Source organism: Oncorhynchus keta, chromosome 22 (assembly GCF_023373465.1).
Source record: "Oncorhynchus keta strain PuntledgeMale-10-30-2019 chromosome 22, Oket_V2, whole genome shotgun sequence".
Classification (NCBI taxonomy): Eukaryota; Metazoa; Chordata; class Actinopteri; order Salmoniformes; family Salmonidae; genus Oncorhynchus; species Oncorhynchus keta.
In genome coordinates this window covers 47,178,357-47,204,634 of record NC_068442.1, presented here as the reverse complement: position 1 = coordinate 47,204,634, position 26,278 = coordinate 47,178,357, and the positions used below count along the sequence as shown (strand labels likewise).

General features: G+C 44.2%; 1 protein-coding gene across 4 annotated transcripts in view; it reads right to left on the bottom strand.

Annotated features, from left to right (window-relative positions):
* Positions 1-18,855, bottom strand: part of LOC118400692 (arf-GAP with coiled-coil, ANK repeat and PH domain-containing protein 2-like) — a 76,152-nt gene extending 57,297 nt beyond the window's left edge. For 2 of the 4 annotated variants that reach the window (XM_052475354.1, XM_052475355.1), the window contains exon 1: positions 18,290-18,855. In XM_052475354.1, the coding sequence (XP_052331314.1) occupies positions 18,290-18,342 (53 nt within the window). In that variant the 5' untranslated portion in view covers positions 18,343-18,855. The remainder of the gene's footprint in view (positions 1-18,289) is intronic. The other 2 variants (XM_052475356.1, XM_052475357.1) reach the window with 1 other exon arrangement.
* Between the last annotated feature and the right edge of the window lie 7,423 nt (positions 18,856-26,278).

Sequence of the window (26,278 nt, the reverse complement as noted above, 5' to 3'; positions counted from 1 at the left end):
AGAGCAGCAGACTAAGGGTCCACCTCTCAACTCACTCCGCTCTCTAGTTCCTCTGCCGACACAAAAGGAACACAGTCTTCCAGCTGATGGAAAAACTCAAGTCGCACCACATTAATTCTGCCTCATGCACAAAATCATGTTACTCCTACGACCAGAGAAAGTGACATATTCTTTGATAAAAGCAAGCCGCTAATAACAAAGCAAGCTTATCGATAAACCTTTGTAGTCATTCATTACAGCTGCAGTGCTGGTTGTAGCGTGAGTGGAAGTAGGAGAACATGCGTTTTATGACTTATAAAAAAAGAAGAAGTATTGAACAGAAAGTAGGGCTGTCCAACAGAAACATCTTAATCTACCGAGAGTCGTCTGTTCTTTCGACCAATTGATTTTCCCATAGACACATCCTGTGTGTTTTAATCAACTACATGCACTGAGCTTGTCAGATATTACGCGCACTGTTTAAAATAAATTACACACACAAATGACTAGAGGGTGTCCGACCGCAATTGATTTGATTGTGCAAACGGGATCAGACTTGCTACGCTGTGTTAAAAAAAAATTATAGCACGTGTGATTAGCATTCGTTGTCTCTCTCGCCTCCCTGCTGCAGCAACAGTGCTAATCACGCTGTCCGTGTTAATGACGCTCCAACATAATTACAGGCATTTCTGACTGAAAGGTTCTATAACCGAAATCCCTCATTTGTTTAGGAAAAACATTCCCTCAACCCTTGCTTGCTTTGCGTGACACATGGACGTGACCAGCAGGGCCTGCCCTATAGCAGCATACCGTAACGGATGCAGACGACGTGACAAATACATTCGAAAAACGTGGGAATGTTTGGTTGCTCAGGAGGTAAAGGGAAAGTCAGATGTGTGGAATAAATTTGACTAGTTGTGGAAAATACTGGAGATAAAGAAAAATAAGTTAAGGAGCAAGTGCTGCGTGCTGTTAGATTACAATGTAATTACTCTGACCGTTTGGAACAATGTAAAAAATAAATAAATAATTATAAGCGTACCAGAGAGTTGGTTGGAATTAATTTTTCGGGAAAGCCTTTATTACAGAAAATGCTAAAACAGTCTCACGAATTCGACACGGAACGGTTTATTTATTGTTTTAAGCTAAATATTCAATGGTTGCTTTGATGTTTTATTTTATAACTAAAATGCTTGATTGCATTACAAATCATGAATGGCTTGCATGTCGTGTGATGACGAACGAATAGATGATTCAGTAACCTATAATAAAGCATTGAAACACACAGATATAAGTTAGCTACGGTATGAAGACTAAACAGGATGCAGTCTTAGGCATACAGCTCAATAGTGGTTGTACAAGACTACTATACATAGCCTAGTAATGATGATATTACTTATTATAATGATGATTACAATAACAATGGTAATAACAATAAGGAGATCAAGGAAAATAGGTTATTATTTTCTGACCATTTAGAACAGTGTAAATAGTAAAATTATATAAGTAATACCAGAGAGGATGTTCTAAAGACGAAAAAAAAAAAAGTCAAACCTTTATTACAGCAAAGATAAAAAAAACAGAAGAATTTGTGAAATCGTTTATCCGTGTGGTTCCATGTGGTTGCGTGAAGCTTGGTGCTCACTGAATCACAAGCAGGATCCGCCTTATTTATATATGGATGATTTCTAAAACCAGGGCTGTTCTGCTATCACAGACTGGAACATGTTACGGGATTCTTCCGATGGCATTGAGGAGTACACCACATCAGTCACTGGCTTTATCAAGTGCATCGAGGACGTCGTCCCCACAGTGACTGTACGTACATACCCCAACCAGAAGCCATGGATTACAGGCAACATTCGCACTGAGCTAAAGGGTAGAGCTGCCGCTTTCAAGATGCGGTACTCCAACCCGGAAGCTTACAAGAAATCCTGCTATGCCCTGCGACGAACCATCAAACAGGCAAAGCGTCAATACAGGGCAAAGATTGAATCGCACTACACCGGCTACGACGCTCGTCTTATGTGGCAGGGCTAGCAAACTATTACAGACTACAAAGGGAAGCACAGCCGCGAGCTGCCCAGTGAAACGAGCCTACCAGATGAGCTAAATCACATATATGCTCGCTCCGAGACAAGCAACACTGAGGCATGCATGAGAGCATCAGCTGTTCCGGACGACTGTGTGATCACGCTCTCCGTAGCCGACGTGAGTAAGACCTTTAAACAGGTCAACATTCACAAAGCTGCGGAGCCAGATGGATTACCAGGACGTGTGCACCGGGCTTGTGCTGACCAACTGGCAGATGTCTTCACTGATATTTTCAACATGTTCATGATTGAGTCTGTAATACCAACATGTTTCAAGCAGACCACCATAGTCCCTGTGCCCAAGAAGACAAAGGCAACCTGCCTAAATGACAACAGACCCGTAGCACTCACATCCGTAGCCATGAAATGCTTTGAAAGGCTGGTAAATGGCTCACATCAACACCATTATCCCAGAAACCCTGGACCCACTCCAATTTGCATATCGCCCAAACAGATCCACAGATGACGCAATCTCTATTGCACTCCACACTGCCCTTTCCCACCTGGACAAAAGGAACACTTATGTGGGTATGCTCTTCATGGACTACAGCTCAGCATTCAACACTATACCTTCAAATCTCATCACTAAGCTAAGGATCCTGGGACTAAACACCTCCCTCTGCAACTGGATCCTGAACATCCTGACAGGCCGCCCCCAGGTGGTGAGGGTAGGTAGCAACATCTGCCACGCTGATCCTCAACACTGGAGCCCCCCAGGGGTGCATGCTCAGTCCCCTCCTGTACACACTGTTCACCCATGACTGCATGGCCAGGCACGACTCCAACACCATCATTAAGTTTGCAGACGACACAACAGTGGTAGGCCTGATCACTAACAACGACGAGACAGCCTATAGGGAGGAGGTCAGAATAACAACCTATCCCTCCACGTAGCCAAGACTAAGGAGATGATTGTGGACTACATGAAAAGGAGCACCGAGCAAGCCCACATTCTCATCGACAGGGCTGTAGTGGAGCAGGTTGAGAGCTTCTAGTTCCTTGGTGTCCACATCACCAACAAACTAGAATGGTCCAAACACACCAAGACAGTCGTGAAGAGGGCAAGATAAAGCCTATACCCCCTCAGGAAACTAAAAAGATTTGGCATGGGTCCTCAGATCCTCAAAAGGTTCTACAGCTGCAACATCGAGAGCATCCTGAATGGTTGCATCACTGCCTGGTATGGCAATTGCTCGGCCTCCGACCGCAAGGCACTACAGAGGGTAGTACTGACGGCCCAGTACATCACTGGGGCTAAGCTGCCTGCCATCCAGGACCTCTGGATGACAGAGGTCCTGGATGGCATTATCAAAGACCCCAGTCACAGACTGTTCTCTCTACTACCGCGTGGCAAGCGGTACCAGAGTGCCAAATCTAGGACAAAAAGACTTCTCAACAGTTTTTACCCCCAAGCCTTAAGACTCCTGAACAGGTGATCAAATGGCCACCCGGACTATTTGTGTTGTGTGCCTCCCCCAACCCCTCTTTTTACACTGCTGCTACTACTCTCTGTTTATCATATATGCATAGTCACTAACTGTAAATACTACCTCAATTGGGCCGACCAACCAGAGCTCCCGCATATTGGCTAACCGGGCTATCTGCATTGTGTCCCACCCGCCAACCCCTCTTTTACGCTACTGCTACTCTCTTTGTTCACTCTCTGCCGGGGGCGGCAGATTGCCTAGTTGTTAGAGCAATGGACTAGCAACCGACAGGTTGCAAGATCGAATCCCCGAGATTGCAAGCTGACAAAGTAAAAATCTGTCATTCTGCCCCTGAACAAGGCAGTTAACCCACTAGGCTGTCATTTAAGAACAAATTCTTATTTTCAATGACTTACCTAGTTAAATAAAAGATCAAATAAAAAAACAAATATATTAACCATATCTAAATACTACCTCAAATCAGCCTGACTAACCGGTGTCTGTATATAGCCTCTACTGTATATAACCTGTCTTTTTACTGTTGTTTTATTTCTTTACTTACCCATTGTTCACCTAATACCTTTTTGCACTATTGGTTAGAGCCTGTAAGTTAGCATTTCACTATAAGGTATTCAGCGCACGTGACAAATAAACTTTTATTTAACAGTTAGGCTGTTGATTATAGACCTAATTAAGTTGTCTCTCTCTCAACACCAACAAGCTGGGTAACTTTACTATTATGCACATAGCAACATGGTTAAAGAAAAGATGGAAGCACCTACCACCAACAGAACGAGACTAATAATTTAAATTTAAAAAAAAATAAGAACGCAAGGCTGGTCTTTGTTTTGTTTTTTTCAGAAATGTTTGGCAATCGACTAGGAATGCCTTGGAGACCAACCAATTGGTGATCACTGATTCAGAATCTCAATTCGACTGAGAACTTTGAGCCCTTATGTGAACATATATAGGACGGGTTAATGAAAAGTATTTGAGACCCTTGCCACTGAACACTAATAAAACCTTCTGGCACATTGGCTTGTGATGTTAGCACTGTTTCCTCGTCATATCTACATTTGATCAAAGAGTAGAATGGAAGACCAATACAGTACAGGCATAGCTCTTTGAATACGCTGTGCCCTTATCGACTTTCTGTACCCTCCCCCTCCATGTCCGTCTCCCACGCTATACTTGCATCTGTCCTGTTAAATCAATAAAATACGTAACCCAGAAATTCTGCAATCCAGCTAAATATTAGGGCTGGGAATTGCCAGGGACCTACGATACGATCACGATACTTAGGTGCCAATAGGATAGGTATTGTGATTCTATAGTGATTTTATTGCAATTCGATGTTCCAAAAAATATTGCTCACCATATATGCTCAGTCATGGAAATAGAAGGGCTGATAACAAATAGGCTTTGTTATGAAAGAACAAATACCGGCGTTTTGGTGCAGGTACAGCAAACTAGCTCAATAATCATATCCCGATATTAAACTGTATCGATCCCCCTCACGCCTAAATATCAATTATGTAGGTGTATACTATTTCAATTTGGCACAAACAGTGCCAAATACAGAGCATTCATAAGGTATTCAGACCCCTCGACTTTTTCCACATTTTGTAACAATAGAGCCTTATTCTGAAATTGATTAAAATTGTTCCCCCCTCTCAATCTACAAACAATACCCCATTTAGGATAAGTCATCCTTCTCACCCCCCTTTAAGATTTAGATGCACTATTGTAAAGTGACTGGTCTACTGTATGTCATAAGGTGAATGCACCAATTTGTAAGTCGCTCTGGATAAGAGCGTCTGCTAAATGACTTAAATGTAAAATGTAAAAAATAATGACCAAGCAAAAATGGGATTTGCCATTTTTAGCAAATGTATGAAAATGAATTGACGTACCTGCATATGCAATGCATACATAAATGTTTACAAATTTCTAAAAGTGTGTATGCATGTCTAAAAACCTGTTTTCACTGTTATTACGGGGTATTGTGTGTAGATTGATGAAAACAAAATATATTTCAGAATGACTCTGTAATGTAACAAAATGTGGAGAAAGTCAAGGGGTCTGAATACTTTCGGAATACACTGTAAATGAATGAGTGCAGAGTTAGTCTGGGATATTCCTCCACACTGCAAACACATACTGCAGTGAAAGCTTATCTCGTTTCCTCCAAACATCCCTAGCGTCGTTCCTCATCGGGATAACGGGCCACCGATAGGGATCAGCGAGTCTGAATAAGCGCGTGGTAGTGGCGATTGCGAAAGTTGGAATGATCCCCTTTGGGTTTGATGCGATGTCATTGGGGTTGAATGGTGCATCCGGCGTAATCAAATGAAGACAGTGTAGTGGAGGGGGGCAGGCGGAAGAGCCCATCCAAAACCCCTACAGCTGTTTCTAGGACTGCCACGTCCCGCCACAGCATCTGGCAGCGGAGTGTGAATAACAAAATGAAAACATCTTGCCGTCGACTCCGAGAGCAGTGAGAAGATGTTTTTCGAAAGATCATCCCAATTCAGCCCTTAAAGACTACTCCGTCCGTCTGTCCTTGTCTGTGTGTATGGGAGATGTGCAGACAGACGGCTTTCCCTTAATACTAAGTTGTCAGAATGAAGTCAAAGAAATGGTTGTTTGGCTACTGGCATAACATGGAGCTGAACAATTTATCAACACACCAACACCGAACTAACAAACAATAGGGAGTAGTAAAAGCCTATTTACAGACACCACGCATCCTCACAGTCTGACAGCAGTCCAAATGAGAACTGTTAAATCAGGAGCTGGTTGAAGCCAAAAGAGCTATGACTCGAGCCACCTGGTATATTTCAGACAAGAAGCCAAGTCATACCATAGGCCACATTCCTTTGTTTCACAATTCCGCTGGGCAGTTCTAGGTTGATATGAGCTGCCACTGATTACTACTTGCAATGTGCAATATAGACACGTCAAAGACGATAATGGTAGACTGCACACTCCAGCTGCTGAAGCAGTTGATTCCACCCCAACTGCACAAAATACCACTTACTTTGCATTGGATAATCCCCCCTTCAGTTTAAAAAAAATGAAATAGATTGGGACTAAATGAAATAAACAAATGGATTCAACCGCTTAAAATGATCCCTGTGCTCTCCACAATAACAGAGCACTGTTAAATCAAAATGGCTGTGTCTGGGTGGCCACAGACAAATGCCATTTAATTGATTTATCATTCATAATAAAAAGGTTCAACTGGATGACTATGCCTCCTGGAAAATATCAATGGACGATGACTAGGGTATAAATCACAAATGTAACATTGCGATGACAACACTAACTCAACTACCAATATCCAACCTGATTCAACGTTAAAAGGACAGACTTAAAAAAGGTTAGGCCCAACTTCAAATCCCCCTGGGAATAACGTAGCACAAGGGCTAAGTGGAGGCTGGTTCTGTTCAATTCCTTTGAACAATCCCAATAGCTCTTATCAAACCCAAATCTAAATGAATTGGCCCACTTTCCTGCTCTCTATAGCCAAGAGAAAATTAATGTTTTCTTTTAATATGAAACTGTGCCTCGGGGGAGAACTGGTGAAAGTGCTGAGGAGTGATTCCGGCAAACAAAATGTAGAACGTAGCCTCAGTCACAGCCTGGGAGCGAGTCCATTGTATGTCTGTATAATGAGCAGAGAGCAAGAGTCACACTAATGAGGGAAGTTCCGAGACAAAGGCAGCGCTTTAGACCAGGAATTCACAGACACATCAAAAGCTATAAATAAAACAGGCCCAGCTATCAGTACTGCTAAATACCACAAATGCTACCGCTAACGTTGCTGCCGCTACCACTAACGTTGCTGCCGCTACCACTACCACTAACGTTGCTGCCGCTACCACTACCACTAACGTTGCTGCCGCTACCACTACCACTAACGTTGCTGCAGCTACCACTACCACTAACGTTGCTGCAGCTACCACTACCACTAACGTTGCTGCCGCTACCACTAACGTTGCTGCCGCTACCACTAACGTTGCTGCCGCTACCACTACCACTAACGTTGCTGCCGCTACCACTACCACTAACGTTGCTGCCGCTACCACTACCACTAACGTTGCTGCCGCTACCACTAACGTTGCTACCGCTACCACTAACGTTGCTGCCGCTACCACTACCACTAACGTTGCTGCCGCTACCACTACCACTAACGTTGCTGCCGCTACCACTACCACTAACGTTGCTGCCACTACCACTACCACTAACGTTGCTGCCGCTACCACTACCACTAACGTTGCTGCCACTACCACTAACGTTGCTGCCGCTACCACTAACGTTGCTGCCGCTACCACTAACGTTGCTGCCGCTACCACTAACGTTGCTACCGCTACCACTAACGTTGCTGCCGCTACCACTACCACTAACGTTGCTGCCGCTACCACTAACGTTGCTGCCACTACCACTAACGTTGCTGCCACTACCACTAACGTTGCTGCCGCTACCACTACCACTAACGTTGCTGCCGCTACCACTAACGTTGCTGCAGCTACCACTACCACTAACGTTGCTGCCGCTACCACTAACGTTGCTGGCGCTACCACTAACGTTGCTGGCGCTACCACTAACGTTGCTGGCGCTACCACTAACGTTGCTGGCGCTACCACTAACGTTGCTGGCGCTACCACTAACGTTGCTGGCGCTACCACTAACGTTGCTGGCGCTACCACTAACGTTGCTGGCGCTACCACTAACGTTGCTGGCGCTACCACTAACGTTGCTGGCGCTACCACTAACGTTGCTGGCGCTACCACTAATGTTGCTGGCGCTACCACTAATGTTGCTGGCACTACCACTAATGTTGCTGGCACTACCACTAATGTTGCTGCCAGGTCATCTGATGCAGCCATGCTGGTTAAGTATGCCTTTAATTCTAAATAAATCACTGACAGTGTCACCAGCAAAACACCCACAAGCGGAGATCATCCGTTCACCTACTCTGCATCTCACAAAGACACAGCGGTTGGAACCAAAAATCTCAAATTTGGACTCATCAGACCAAAGGACAGATTTCCACCGGTCTAATGGCCATTACTTGTGTTTCTTGGCCCAAGCAAGTCTCTTCTTTTTGGTGTCCTTTGGTAGTGGTTTCTTTGCAGCAATTCGACCATGGAAGGCCTGATTCACACAGTCTCCTCTGAACAGCTGATGTTGAGATGTGTCTGTTACTTGAAAACTCTGTGAAGCATTTATTTAGGCTGCAATCTGAGGTACAGTTAACTCTAATGAACTTATCCTCTGTAAAAGGGGTTACTGATGGTTTTTGCAAATGCACTTTAAGAGACTTTCAAAGTTCTTGACACTTTCTGCATCGACACTTTCTGCATCGACTGAACTTCATGTCTTAAAGTAATGATGGACTGTCGTTTCTCTTTGCTGAGTTGGGGTTTTCTCAGGAAAATATTATGGACCATCTTCTGTATACCACCCCTACCGTGTCACAACACAACTGGTTGGCTTAAATGCATTAAGAAGGAATGAAATTCCAGAAATTAACTTTTAACAAGGCACACTAGTTAATTGAAATGCATTCCATGTGACTACTTCATGAAACTGGGGTTGAGAGAATGCCAAGAGCGTGCAAAACTGTAATCAAGGCAAAGGGTGGCTAATTTGAATAATCTAAAATATATTTTGATTCCTTTAAAAACTTTTTGGGTTGTTACATGATTCCATAGGTCTTATTTCTTAGTTTGTCTTCACTATTATTCTACAATGTAGAAATTAGTAAAAAGAAAAGAAAATGTGGAAATTGAGCAAAATGAGGAGACTAGACTGCTTGAAGTAACCCTGGATTGTAAACTGTCATGGTCAAAACATATTGATACAACAGTAGCTAAGATGGGGAGAAGTCTGTCCACCACTAACGTTGCTGCCGCTACCGCTGCTGCCGCTACCGCTGCTGCCGCTAACTTTGCTGCTTCCGCCGCTAACGTTGCCGCCGCTGCCGCCGCCGCCGCCAACGTTGCCGCCGCTACCGCTGCCGCCGCTAACGTTGCCGCCGCTAACGTTGCCGCCGCTAACGTTGCCGCCGCTACCGCTGCCGCCGCTAACGTTGCCGCCGCTAACGCTGCCGCCGCTACCGCTGCCGCCGCTAATGTTGCTGCCGCTACCGCCGCTAATGTTGCTGCCGCTACCGCCGCTAATGTTGCTGCCGCTACCGTTGCCGCCGCTACCGTTGCCGCCGCTACCGCTGCCGCCGCTACCGCTGCCGCCGCTAACGTTGCCGCCGCTACCGCTGCCGCCGCTACCGCTGCCGCCGCTAACGTTGCCGCCGCTAACGTTGCCGCCGCTACCGTTGCCGCCGCTAACGTTGCCGCCGCTAACGTTGCCGCCGCTAACGTTGCCGCCGCTACCGCTAACGTTGATGCCGCTACCGCTAACGCTGATGCCGCTACCGCTAACGCTGCTGCCGCTACCGCTGCTGCCGCTACCGTTGCTGCCGCTACCGCTACCGCTGCTGCCGCTACCGCTAACGTTGCTGCCGCTACCGCTAGCGTTGCTGCCGCTACCGCTACCGCTAACGTTGCTGCCGCTACCGCTAGCGTTGCTGCCGCTACCGCTACCGCTAACGTTGCTGCCGCTACCGCTAACGTTGCTGCCGCTACCACTACCGCTAACGTTGCTGCCGCTACCACTACCGCTAACGTTGCTGCCGCTACCACTACCGCTAACGTTGCTGCTGCTACCACTACCGCTAACGTTGCTGCTGCTACCACTACCGCTAACGTTGCTACCACTACCGCTAACGTTGCTACCACTACCGCTAACGTTGCTACCGCTACCACTACCGCTAACGTTGCTACCACTACCACTAACGTTGCTGGCGCTACCACTAACGTTGCTGGCGCTACCACTAACGTTGCTGGCGCTACCACTAACGTTGCTGGCGCTACCACTACCACTAACGTTGCTGGCGCTACCACTAACGTTGCTACCACTACCACTAATGTTGCTGGCGCTACCACTAATGTTGCTAGCGCTACCACTAATGTTGCTGGCGCTACCACTAATGTTGCTGGCGCTACCACTAATGTTGCTGGCACTACCACTAATGTTGCTGGCACTACCACTAATGTTGCTGCCAGGTCATCTGATGCAGCCATGCTGGTTAAGTATGCCTTTAATTCTAAATAAATCACTGACAGTGTCACCAGCAAAACACCCACAAGCGGAGATCATCCGTTCACCTACTCTGCATCTCACAAAGACACAGCAGTTGGAACCAAAAATCTCAAATTTGGACTCATCAGACCAAAGGACAGATTTCCACCGGTCTAATGGCCATTACTTGTGTTTCTTGGCCCAAGCAAGTCTCTTCTTTTGGTGTCCTTTGGTAGTGGTTTCTTTGCAGCAATTCGACCATGGAAGGCCTGATTCACACAGTCTCCTCTGAACAGCTGATGTTGAGATGTGTCTGTTACTTGAAAACTCTGTGAAGCATTTATTTAGGCTGCAATCTGAGGTACAGTTAACTCTAATGAACTTATCCTCTGTAAAAGGGGTTACTGATGGTTTTTGCAAATGCACTTTAAGAGACTTTCAAAGTTCTTGACACTTTCTGCATCGACACTTTCTGCATCGACTGAACTTCATGTCTTAAAGTAATGATGGACTGTCGTTTCTCTTTGCTGAGTTGGGGTTTTCTCAGGAAAATATTATGGACCATCTTCTAAAAACCACCCCTACCGTGTCACAACAACTGGTTGGCTTAAATGCATTAAGAAGGAATGAAATTCTAGAAATGTACTTTTAACAAGGCACACTAGTTAATTGAAATGCATTCCATGTGACTACTTCATGAAACTGGGGTTGAGAGAATGCCAAGAGCGTGCAAAGCTGTAATCAAGGCAAAGGGTGGCTAATTTGAATAATCTAAAATATATTTTGATTCCTTTAAAAACTTTTTGGGTTGTTACATGATTCCATAGGTCTTATTTCTTAGTTTGTCTTCACTATTATTCTACAACGTAGAAAATAGTAAAAAGAAAATGTGGAAATTGAGCAAAATGAGGAGACGAGACTGCTTGTTGTAACCCTGGATTGTAAAACTGTCATGGTCAAAACATATTGATACAACAGTAGCTAAGATGGGGAGAAGTCTGTCCATAATAAAGCATTGCTCTGCATTCTAAACACAATCAACAAGTCAGGTCCTACAGCCTGAGATTGACTTCATCCCCACCTGTATTTATGAGAGGTCTTGAGATGTTGAATGCACCGAGCTGTCTGTTTGAACTACTAGCACACAGCTCGGACCCCCCATGCATACCCCACAAGAGCTCTCTTCACAGTCCAAGTCCAGAACAGACTATGGGAGGCGCACAGTACTACATATACCCATGACTATGGAACTCTATTCCACAGATGCAAGCAGTAGAATCAGATTTCTTAAACAAAAATACACCTTATGGAAAAGAAGGGAATGTGAAGCACACAAACATAGGCAGGCAAACACACAATAAAATATCCACTACACACACATGGATTTTGTGTTGTAGATATGTGGTAGTAGAGTAGGGGCCTGAGGGAACAGTGTGTTGTGAATATATTGTTAAAAAAAAATGTTTTTTTAAATGTGTAACTGGCTTAAAATGTTGCTGGACCCCAGGATGAGTAGCTGCTGCCTTTACAAGAACTAATGGGGATCCACAGTAAATACAAATCTCTGCAGGACTCCACAAAAATCAGGCCTTTATGGTAGAGTGGTCAGACGCCACTCCTCAGCAAAGGACACATGGCAAACTCCATGCGGGCTGTCAAAAGGAAACTAAAGGACTCTCAGACCATGAGAAACAAGATTCTTGTGTCTGTTGAAACCAAAATAGAACACTTTGGCCTGAATTTCAAGCATCACGTCTGGAGGAAACCTGGCACCATCTCTACGGTGAAGCATGGTGGTGGCAGCATCATGCTGTGGGGATGTTTTTCAGCAGCAGGGACTGGCATACTCGTCAGCATCAAGGCAAAGATTAACGGAGCAAAGTTCAGAGAGATCCTTGATGACAACCTGCTCCAGAGTGCTCAGGAACTCCGACTGGGGGCGAAGGTTCACCTTCCAAAAGGACAACAATACTAAGCACACAGCCAAGACAACGCAGGAGTGGCTTCAGGACAAGTCTCTGAATGTATTTATTTTACCTTTATTTCACAAGGAAAGTCAGTTAAGAACAAATTCTTATTTTCATGCCCTTTAGTGGCCCAGACAGAGCCCAGACTTAAACCCAATCTAACATCTCTGGGGAGACATGAAAATAGCTGAGCAGTGACGCTCCCAATCCAACATGACAGCGCTTGAGAGGATCTGCAGAAAAGAGTGGGAGAAACTCCACAAATACAGGTGTGCCCAGCTTGTAGCGTCATACCCAAGTCGACTTAACACCGTCACCGCTGCTTCAACAAGTACTGAGTAAAGGGTCTGAATACTTACGTAAATGTGATTTCAGTTTCTTATTTGTAATACATTTGCAGACATTTCTAAAAACCTGTTTTTGCTTTGACATGAGGTATTGTGTGTAGATTGATAAGTGGGGGAGAAACTATTTAATCCTTTTTAGAATAAATTGTGGAGAAAAAAAAAAAAAATCAAGGGGTCTGAATACTTTCACAGCATTTCCAAACATTAAAACGCATTGGTAAAGTCCCAGACACAGTACTCGGGTCTGCAGCGCTAGACTTTATACAGGATGCACGGCAAAGAAAACTGGCATCGATGCAGAATAATGAAATTGGACGCTCACTTGAAGAATATTATTCATAAAAGGCTCCTACAGTAGCAGAATGATTGTATCTTGCGCCAACACATCTTAAATCGTTATAATACATTGGTTATTACCACATCCTTTCATAATGGCTTTAAAAAATATATATATATAAAATCCAGCTTCCATCCGAGCAGCACCAGAACTCACGCTGAGCTGTGATAAAAGCAACATTATGGAGATAGAGGTGTCCCGTCTTCCTCTCACAGGGATCCTGGCCAAAATGCAGGTATCTGCGTCTCTCCGTCTAATAATAAAGACGGCTAGCTGCCAAAAAGGCAGACGGGGTCATCTGGTCTACTTCCATTTCACAATCCACGTCTGACCGGCAAGACCTGCACACTCAGTAACCTCTTCATTTGAGTCAGTGTGAAAGTATGCGAATACAGATTTCCCTCTCAGAAAAAGCCAGACAACAGAACAATTGTTAATAGCCCTTTATTGCAGTATGAACATTTTCAAAAATTGACAGAGGAACTGTGTTTCGTGCAGTTCGGGTGCGAGTGAGATTCAGGCTGGTGTGTGGCATGACGGAGGCTGAAACAGGTCCACGAAGACTCATTTCAGTCAGGTCTGGGGAAACGGCAGCAACGACAGAGAGGAGGCCGTCTCGGCCACGAGGTAGACGTAGACTAAAGGCACTGGTCCAAGAATGTTTTGGGTTTGGCTGCTGTAGTTTAGATTCAGTTAATCAGGGGAGAGAAAGCTGATCCTAGATCGATGTTTAGGGGAGCTTTGACATCAACAGGGCACATATGTAAGTCCAACTTCATCTGTACGTCCAACTTCATCTGTACCAAGTCTCTCATAAATATAGCACCCCTTTTTAGGCCAAACCACTCAAGTCGCCCAGGCTGACACACACAATCCACTATACCATTTCACAACGCAGAGCTACAAGTGGGAGGGTGTGGACAGGCTTGTCAAGACAGAGAGTAGTGGGGAGTCCGTTTAGCCTACATTCAGCCAACCTTCTCACCCATGCCCACACCACAAAGACAATCAAATGGCCATAATAGAGGTTCTGGAGCACTGGTTTTGACCTGTATCGATTCTAAAAATAGACGTAAATGAACTCCCTCCCAATGACTCATTGAGCGTTGCCTGTGTAAACCTCTGGCTACTTAGAGGTTTGCTGGCTGTGAGCCAAGAGGGGTTTGTGTGGTAGACTTAAGAGCGGGAGTGAGGTATTTAAAAACAGGTTAGTCACACTATTGGGTTGCACATTTCTGGGAACTCTCTATAAATTCCCTGGTGTACCCTAGAATCAGGAGAGAATTAGCAGAAAATCCAGAATCCTCCAACAAGGATTTCTGGAAAAAAAGGGAATTTATTGTAAGTTCCAGGAATTGTAATCCCCGTAACACCTCCCAAATCAAAAGCCGTGTCTCACAGCCTCTTCCTGACAACTTTTGAGGACGTCGATATCATGTAGGATCCTACGAGACAAGCAGGAAGTGTGGTTTGAGAGGGACAGGATGACAGTCCCAACGATTGATACTTCTACTTCATACTTCTCTGTAACTCTAGACGGAAAAATTAAAGACCGGGGTCGAGCCCCTGTGCTGTGGCGTATATCCTGTAATTGTTAGAGAACGGGGATGTTGGAGAGGGTGGGGGGGGTTCCGCTGGGTTAAGAACCCACCATTACACACAAACTCTAAGGAATAACAAACAAGATCAAATCCTTGGTGGTAATATTCAAATGAAGGATCTTAGGCAAAGTACAGTATGGCCCCATATGGTGAAGGCTAAGTGACTCAATGAGTAAGCATGTGTGTGTTTGGGTGTGTCATTCAGTTACAGTAACTAGGGAGCCAGTCCAAGAGAGAACTGCAATCAGTGTGTTACCTAGTGCTTCACAAGTCCTCTGACTCCATCCAGAACTCTGACGATCCCCATACCACTACTCTGTTGCAGTGTAAATCGGACAACGATCCCCATACCACTACTCTGTTGCAGTGTAAATCGGCTGACAGACATCATCTCAAGTGCTCTGCTCAACTGTAGGCCAGGTCTAAAGGTGTACCAAAAAAATCAGTCATAAACACAAACCTCAACCTTGATCATACCTATTTTAAAAAGTGACAGTGATAAATATTTAATTAGCTCCTGTACCCAGTAGTGTTCCAGCTGCTCAGTAGTCGGTTAAGCAAACAGGTCCTGTGTGTTCATTGCTAATGGTATCCCGTAAAATCCAGAGGGGATCGTAGATTAGGCTGAGGCTACATCGGGCGTGCAAATGAGCTCACCTGAAGGGTAGCAAAGATGTTAGTGTACAACCACCACTTGACGTCTGTGAGGAACAAACTCACAGGCTAACTAAAGTTAGCCCAGGGACTGGCTGGCCCACCATCAACGTTCTTGAACTGTGGTGAATGTATCCCTGTCCTCTGCTCTGCATTATCAATGTCAGTGATGAGGTGTCAGCTGTGGGTTTGTCAATGAGGCAGGTCAAATTGCTACCACTATCGAGCGGCCTATGACATCATGTAAACGGCACTCAGCCAAGCTCGGTTTCTGCATCACTCTCAACTACAAAGAATGTCACAGGGCGAGGAGGAAAGAGAACATTAAGGACAATCCAGAATTGCAAAATTAAACAGCAAACTTCCTCAAAATGCTGAATATACTGTTGGCTGAAATGAATGTGTCGAACAACAGTGCGCAAAACCAAACTGTCACAAAAATATATATATTCCACGACGGGCTGAGTGTCTGCAGGTTTTTGGCTTTTCTTTTCAAATAAGCCCTGGCCAGCCAGGTGAGGAGAGTTCCTTACTAATTAGTGAGCTTAATTAACCAAGTACAAGGGTGCAGCGAAAACTTGCAGACAATCATTCCCTTCGTGGAATGAGTTTGACAAGCGCTTTAAAGCCTAAAATTTGGTTCAAAGTTCATCAAAAGCTTACATATAGTCTCGGCCTGTCTGTCACTGAAAACTTTGACTGTAGATAAGTGAGCTAGAGTATTTATTTCAGCAATCTCATAACATATCGCAAATAAGGTATACAGAGTCAGTAGCCTTTTGGCATCCGAGTCCCGGAGAAGTTGTTGAAAACAGGTTTCAGGGCAACATGATAACTTCGGCTACATCTAAAAATGAGACCTTAGAGGTGGTAATGTGGGGTGTAGCCTACCCACTTGGGAATAAAAGAAAATATTCATTGGACACAGAGTTGAAAGTGCACACACACAAATGGAAACAGATGTCAAAAGACAGTTCTTTGCTGGTCTGCATCCCCGTTTTCATCCATTACTCGCTCGCTCTCTCGTTGTCCTCTTCTCTGCCAAATCAAACACGATGGAAAACAGAGTGAAGCAATAGTGGTCAAAGTGGAAAGAATGTATGTTGTTTAAGGATCTTTGGCAAATTCTAACCCACAATGAATCCCAGTGGTGCTTAGGGTCATGTGACTGGAAGCGACGACCCCCACGGTGCAGGGGTCAGTAGAAACCTGGGCTCTGTCCATAGGTCTACCTGTCACAGTGCAGGGGTCAGTAGAAACCTGGGCTCTGTCCATAGGTCTACCCGTCACAGTGCAGGGGTCAGTAGAAACCTGGGCTCTGTCCATAGGTCTACCCGTCACAGTGCAGGGGTCAGTAGAAACCTGGGCTCTGTCCATAGGTCTACCCGTCACAGTGCAGGGGTCAGTAGAAACCTGGGCTCTGTCCATACGTCTACCTGTCACAGTGGACTGCACTGAGCTCCCAGATTAACCAGTAACACCCTTTGGACTAAGACACCTCTGCCATTTCTCACGATCGAGAGCAAAAACATTTGCCTTATATGATAACAAATACAAAAAATTAAATTAAATAGTGGCACAGACAGTCCACCAGAGCAGCACCTCTTACATTATTCAGATAGGGAAACTAGGCTTTGTGATATGACAACGTCCTCTGTGGCTCAGTTGGTGGAGCATGACACTTGCAATCCCAAAATAGTGGGTTCAATTCCCAGGACCACCCATTTGTAAAAAAAAAAATATTATTTTAAACAAAAGCGCAGGTGCCACAACCAGTGCCAACCAGAGTACCAGTCATCGTTTCAAGCTCAGCTGATTGTAAGGCTTTTTTGTTCATCCCCCAAGCTGATCCTTGAGGAAATGTTTTCATTCAACAACATTTTTTTTTTTTTTAAAGCCTCTTTCCACGTTTCCTGCCAACAACTTTCTAACATCTGCTTGTCATTTTGTAAGAGAGGATGTTGTTCAGCGCTGCAGGAGGGAGAAGGGGGCAGTCCGAGAGGAAGTGGAGGCTCTTTCTCAAAGCTCGGGAAGCCCACGTTTTACTGAATAGGATGAAATAACAATTTGATAACAAAAAAGCAAAAACATTTAACCACAGGGGTGGAAAACCTTTGAGAGGCAGACGCATCTTCTACAGTTTCAAAGCAAGCACATGACATTATATTAGGAGCTACTGACTGCCTACTATTCTTGAAGACAATGTAAATGGAGGTCAATGACAGCACTGTTGAAAACCTAGAACCAAGCTGCAATGTTTGTTACTACTGTAGGATCATGAGCAACAATAAACTAGCAACTTTATGGTTGCCAGTTGAGACCTCTGGAGATGTCATATTCTTATTACCAACATGAAAAATGAACTACCTCCCATCCACCAAACAAACCAAAGAAAATAAGTGCTTGTGATGAGGTTACAATGCAGGTGGCACTGTACAACTGAGTTTGACCCTGGCAGTGAAAATAGCAATCACTTCGCTAGCTTACCATTCCTCTTCAGAATAAAATCTAAAGTCGTTGTACTGACATTTTGTTATTCCGTCTCACATACACAGATAAATGGTTAGGTAATTTAGCTAGCTAAGGGGACAAGAGCTGAGTCCCCCGAGCTAATAAAGCTAATTATTTATTGTTTGACAAGAAGCAAGCTAACGTCTCCGTAATATTAGCTCGCAAAAACTTGACTAACTTGTCAGATAAATGTAGGAGGAACAAAGTAGCAAGGACATTTGGTCTACCTGAATCTCGGAGAGTCTTTGAGACATTCCTCGAATTCCACCGTTATCTTCATCTTCTTGAACAAGTAAAAACAGGGATTAAAACACTAGGATTATAAACAGCTGTCCCTTGTTTTGGACTCGGCCACCCCGTTAAAGAGCTGGGAATCAATCCACAACACGTCGGCAAAGCTGGCTGACAAATAATAGGTTCCCGACAATGCAACCATAAACAAATTACAAGTAAAATAACTACTAAAATAAAATAGATATATTTTTTGAAAGGATATCGTTTTTTTGTTTGTTAAATTGAATAGGAAAATATCGCTTCACTCGCTAGGTTATAGCAGCCAAGTGGGATGAGGCTTTTCATTTCACGCATACAATTACAAACTGCTGCTGCTGTATCTACGAATCATCGTGTCCAGTGTTTCCTGATCCATGAAAAAACGACTTGAGTGATACTTGGACCATCCAAAGAGAAGGCTCTCTTCGGGACTAGGAGGCTGGACATGTGGTATAGTCGGGAACTGTACCCATAGAGATAAATAGAGGACTCCTCTTTGTGTATCTGTGTGAGTGTAGCGTCTGTGACAGTATAGACCATACTGAATGAAGTACATTGTCTTCTTAAAGATTGGCTGAGCCCTCTTAATAACCCGGTTGGACATGACACCAACATGGTCACCAGGAGGGATCAGCCAATAACGTTGGAAGTCCCAACCAGTCAACTAAATTAAAATGGTGGACGCTTTTCAAATGGCCCTGCCCATGTTAATGCCAAAGATGTTTATAATTAACCCAAGATGGGGGGGCTGTTGTCCAATTGGAGCAAATTAATCATAGTGGGCAGAACAAGCAAGGAGGTGGGCGGAGCCAAGCACAAGTTTGCGAGATTCTATTGGCTGTCCGTTATGGAACGCCTACTTTATGAAGCAGCGCATTTGCAGTAAGTCAATTCGCTCTTGCACTCCAAAACAATGTAATAAAAAATAAAAAATTTTTGACAAAGGCTAAAAGTCTACAAAACGTAGTCCACTCTGTTGGAAACAGAGTCTAGTTTTGGGAATAAAAATGTTCCATCCATCTCGCTCCATCTTCTCCCACTAGACTGCCTCTCATCACCATATTTAGTGGTGAGCGGAATTGTTTTATTTAACTAGGCAAGTCAATTAAGAACAAATTCTTAATTAGAATGACGGCCCACCCCGGCCAAACCCTGACGACGCCGGTTGTGATAAAGGCTGGAATCAAACCAAGGTCTGTAGTGACACCTCTCGCACTGAGATACAGTGCCTTAGACCGCAGCGTCACTCCACTCAAGAACCCATAAAAGTGCCAAAATTGGGCAATTTTCTTCTTCATTGGCCGATCGCTCCCAACTCATAGGAATCCCCAACCAGTTGATTACTTTAAAATGGTAGAAGCCCCAAGTTACGGAAATCTGCTTTTGTACGGCCTCTCCTGATAAGTGGAGATCCTTCGCTACTTGACAACTATCGACCCATATCAACATTGTCTGTACTCTCAAAAGGTACTGGAGTCCTTAGTTAGTAAGCAGCTAAAGGCCTACTTCCAAGAAAACAACATCTTAAATAGAATGCAATCAGGTTTTAGGTCTGGCCACAACACTGTTTCAGCAACATTGAAGGTTTTAAATGACATCCACTGGGCTCTTGATAAGAAGTTACATTGTATGTCTGTCTGTAATGATTTGTCAAAGGCTTTTGACACAGTGGACCATGCTGTGTTAGTGCAAAGGTTAAAATGTTGTGGAATTAATTGTCATTCTCTAGGTTGGTTTATTAATTACCTATCAAATCACAATGTGTAATGGTGGATGGTTGTAAATCTGAGTCCATAGAGGTGTGCTCAGGTGTTCCACAGGGTTCTAATTTTGGCCCACTGTTGTTCATTTTGTATAACAACAACAGAGGGAGAATGTGTGGAGGACAAAGGAGAGGAAGACCAAGAGCGGTGGTCTATAATGAGAAAGGCCACAATTATTGACCATGTTGTAAAAAACCATGGTCTCTCTTTGAGAGAGGCCGGTTTAAGGGTGCAACCTACCAAATCTGCAGCGTTCAAACAGTATGTTCACATTTTTTTTACATGTACTGACATTTTGAAATATATCGATTGTTTTGTGTTTTACAGTAGGATCCGAAGGTTGCCTCCCGCAGGAGGGAGAGGCAGAATATTATCAGACGAGCAGGAAATTGCCATTGTTGACATGGTGATTGGCAACAACGCAATAAAACGGCGGGAAATTCGGGACTGAGTGCCTGCAGACAATATCACTGTTGGGAATGTGAATACGGTCAGCACAACGACAATATCACTGTTGGGAATGTGAATACGGTCAGCACAACGACAATATCACTGTTGGGAATGTGAATACGGTCAGCACAACGACAATATCACTGTTGGGAATGTGAATACGGTCAGCACAACGACAATATCACTGTTGGGAATGTGAATACGGTCAGCACAACGACAATATCACTGTTGGGAATGTGAATACGGTCAGCACAACGACAATATCACTGTTGGGAATGTGAATACGGTCAGCACAACGACAATATCACTGTTGGGAATGTGAATACGGTCAGCACAACGACAATATCACTGTTGGGAATGTGAATACGGTCAGCACAACGACAATATCACTGTTGGGAATGTGAATACGGTCAGCACAACGACAATATCACTGTTGGGAATGTGAATACGGTCAGCACAACGACAATATCACTGTTGGGAATGTGAATACGGTCAGCACAACGACAATATCACTGTTGGGAATGTGAATACGGTCAGCACAACGACAATATCACTGTTGGGAATGTGAATACGGTCAGCACAACGACAATATCACTGTTGGGAATGTGAATACGGTCAGCACAACGACAATATCACTGTTGGGAATGTGAATACGGTCAGCACAACGACAATATCACTGTTGGGAATGTGAATACGGTCAGCACAACGACAATATCACTGTTGGGAATGTGAATACGGTCAGCACAACGACAATATCACTGTTGGGAATGTGAATACGGTCAGCACAACGACAATATCACTGTTGGGAATGTGAATGTGGTCAGCACAACGACAATATCACTGTTGGGAATGTGAATGTGGTCAGCACAACGACAATATCACTGTTGGGAATGTGAATGTGGTCAGCACAACGACAATATCACTGTTGGGAATGTGAATGTGGTCAGCACAACGACAATATCACTGTTGGGAATGTGAATGTGGTCAGCACAACGACAATATCACTGTTGGGAATGTGAATACGGTCAGCACAACGACAATATCACTGTTGGGAATGTGAATGTGGTCAGCACAACGACAATATCACTGTTGGGAATGTGAATACGGTCAGCACAACGACAATATCACTGTTGGGAATGTGAATACGGTCAGCACAACGACAATATCACTGTTGGGAATGTGAATACGGTCAGCACAACGACAATATCACTGTTGGGAATGTGAATACGGTCAGCACAACGACAATATCACTGTTGGGAATGTGAATACGGTCAGCACAACGACAATATCACTGTTGGGAATGTGAATACGGTCAGCACAACGACAATATCACTGTTGGGAATGTGAATACGGTCAGCACAACGACAATATCACTGTTGGGAATGTGAATACGGTCAGCACACGACAATATCACTGTTGGGAATGTGAATACGGTCAGCACAACGACAATATCACTGTTGGGAATGTGTGCACAACGACAATATCACTGTTGGGAATGTGAATACGGTCAGCACAACGACAATATCACTGTTGGGAATGTGAATACGGTCAGCACAACGACAATATCACTGTTGGGAATGTGAATACGGTCAGCACAACGACAATATCACTGTTGGGAATGTGAATACGGTCAGCACAACGACAATATCACTGTTGGGAATGTGAATACGGTCAGCACAACGACAATATCACTGTTGGGAATGTGAATACGGTCAGCACAACGACAATATCACTGTTGGGAATGGAATGCACAACGACAATATCACTGTTGGGAATGTGAATACGGTCAGCACAACGACAATATCACTGTTGGGAATGTGAATACGGTCAGCACAACGACAATATCACTGTTGGGAATGTGAATACGGTCAGCACAACGACAATATCACTGTTGGGAATGTGAATACGGTCAGCACAACGACAATATCACTGTTGGGAATGTGAATACGGTCAGCACAACGACAATATCACTGTTGGGAATGTGAATACGGTCAGCACAACGACAATATCACTGTTGGGAATGTGAATACGGGTCGACAATATCACACAACGACAATATCACTGGGTTGACAATATCACTGGAATGTGAATACGGTCAGCACAACGACAATATCACTGTTGGGAATGTGAATACGGTCAGCACAACGACAATATCACTGTTGGGAATGTGAATACGGTCAGCACAACGACAATGTCACTGTTGGGAATGTGAATACGGTCAGCACAACGACAATATCACTGTTGGGAATGTGAATACGGTCAGCACAACGACAATATCACTGTTGGGAATGTGAATACGGTCAGCACAACGACAATATCACTGTTGGGAATGTGAATACGGTCAGCACAACGACAATATCACTGTTGGGAATGTGAATACGGTCAGCACAACGACAATATCACTGTTGGGAATGTGAATACGGTCAGCACAACGACAATATCACTGTTGGGAATGTGAATACAGTCAGCACAACGACAATATCACTGTTGGGAATGTGAATACGGTCAGCACAACGACAATATCACTGTTGGGAATGTGAATACGGGACAATATCACTGTTGGGAATGTGAATACGGTCAGCACAACGACAATATCACTGTTGGGAATGTGAATACGGGACAATATCACTGTTGGGAATGTGAATACGGTCAGCACAACGACAATATCACTGTTGGGAATGTGAATACGGTCAGCACAACGACAATATCACTGTTGGGAATGTGAATACGGTCAGCACAACGACAATATCACTGTTGGGAATGTGAATACGGTCAGCACAACGACAATATCACTGTTGGGAATGTGAATACGGTCAGCACAACGACAATATCACTGTTGGGAATGTGAATACGGTCAGCACAACGACAATATCACTGTTGGGGGAATGTCAGCACAACGACAATATCACTGTTGGGAATGTGAATACGGTCAGCACAACGACAATATCACTGTTGGGAATGTGAATACGGTCAGCACAACGACAATATCACTGTTGGGAATGTGAATACGGTCAGCACAACGACAATATCACTGTTGGGAATGTGAATACGGTCAGCACAACGACAATATCACTGTTGGGAATGTGAATACGGTCAGCACAACGACAATATCACTCACGGTCAGCACAACGACAATATCACTGTTGGGAATGTGAATACGGTCAGGACAATATCACTTTTGGGAATGTGAATACGGTCAGCACAACGACAATATCACTGTTGGGAATGTGAATACGGTCAGCACAACGACAATATCACTGTTGGGAATGTGAATACGGTCAGCACAACGACAATATCACTGTTGGGAATGTGAATACGGTCAGCACAACGACAATATCACTGTTGGGAATGTGAATACGGTCAGCACAACGACAATATCACTGTTGGGAATGTGAATACGGTCAGCACAACGACAATATCACTGTTGGGAATGTGAATACGGTCAGCACAACGACAATATCACTGTTGGGAATGTGAATACGGTCAGCACAACGACAATATCACTGTTGGGAATGTGAATACGGTCAGCACAACGACAATATCACTGTTGGGAATGTGAATACGGTCAGCACAACGACAATATCACTGTTGGGAATGTGAATACGGTCAGCACAACGACAATATCACTGTTGGGAATGTGAATACGGTCAGCACAACGACAATATCACTGTTGGGAATGTGAATACGGTCAGCACAACGACAATATCACTGTTGGGAATGTGAATACGGTCAGCACAATGACAATATCACTGTTGGGAATGTGAATACGGTCAGCACAATGACAATATCACTGTTGGGAATGTGAATACGGTCAGCACAACGACAATATCACTGTTGGGAATGTGAATACGGTCAGCACAACGACAATATCACTGTTGGGAATGTGAATACGGTCAGCACAATGACAATATCACTGTTGGGAATGTGAATACGGTCAGCACAACGACAATATCACTGTTGGGAATGTGAATACGGTGACAATATCACTGTTGGGAATGTGAATACGGTCAGCACAACGACAATATCACTGTTGGGAATGTGAACAATCAGCACAACGACAATATCACTGTTGGGAATGTGAATACGGTCAGCACAACGACAATATCACTGTTGGGAATGTGAATACGGTCAGCACAACGACAATATCACTGTTGGGAATGTGAATACAGTCAGCACAACGACAATATCACTGTTGGGAATGTGAATACGGTCAGCACAACGACAATATCACTGTTGGGAATGTGAATACGGTCAGCACAACGACAATATCACTGTTGGGAATGTGAATACGGTCAGCACAACGACAATATCACTGTTGGGAATGTGAATACGGTCAGCACAACGACAATATCACTGTTGGGAATGTGAATACGGTCAGCACAACGACAATATCACTGTTGGGAATGTGAATACGGTCAGCACAACGACAATATCACTGTTGGGAATGTGAATACGGTCAGCACAACGACAATATCACTGTTGGGAATGTGAATACAGTCAGCACAACGACAATATCACTGTTGGGAATGTGAATACGGTCAGCACAATGACAATATCACTGTTGGGAATGTGAATACGGTCAGCACAACGACAATATCACTGTTGGGAATGTGAATACGGTCAGCACAACGACAATATCACTGTTGGGAATGTGAATACGGTCAGCACAACGACAATATCACTGTTGGGAATGTGAATACAGTCAGCACAACGACAATATCACTGTTGGGAATGTGAATACGGTCAGCACAATGACAATATCACTGTTGGGAATGTGAATACGGTCAGCACAACGACAATATCACTGTTGGGAATGTGAATACGGTCAGCACAACGACAATATCACTGTTGGGAATGTGAATACGGTCAGCACAACGACAATATCACTGTTGGGAATGTGAATACGGTCAGCACAACGACAATATCACACTGGGAATGTGAATACGGTCAGCACAAGGACAATATCACTGTTGGGAATGTGAATACGGTCAGCACAACGACAATATCACTGTTGGGAATGTGAATACGGTCAGCACAACGACAATATCACTGTTGGGAATGTGAATACGGTCAGCACAACGACAATATCACTGTTGGGAATGTGAATACGGTCAGCACAACGACAATGGCCAGAGTCCTAGAGAAACATAAAATAAGGAGGAAGCAGTTGTACACTGTAACCTTTAAGAGAAACGGTGAACGTGTGAAAGAACTCCGATATCAATATGTCCAGCTAAGATGTCTGTTCAATCACCAAACAGGGTACATACACAGCTATACATAATGTAAAGTACTGCAAAACTGTATTAACTGTATTTTAGAGAGTAATGGAGATGGAAGCCAGTCAAACTGCACATATTCATCTTTGTGGATGAAGCTGGATTCAACCTGGGGGGGGAAAAAAAACAAAAAAGAAACACACACAGCGAGGAAGAAATGTGATTGGACAGAGAGCAACCATAGATGTCCCAGGCCAGAGAGGAGCTAACATCACAATGTGTACAGCACTGTCCAATGATGGTTTGCTGTTACACAAGCCACTCACTTGCCCCTACAATACAGAGAGGTTCATTTATTTTCTGAATGACCTGCATAATCGATTTGTGCACGCAGAGGATAGGGAAAGAAACACCCCTACCTTCGTTGTTCTGTGGGATAATGTGGCATTCCACCACTCTGCTGCAGTCACAGACTGGTTTGCTGCACATCCCAGGATGTCAGTACTATCCC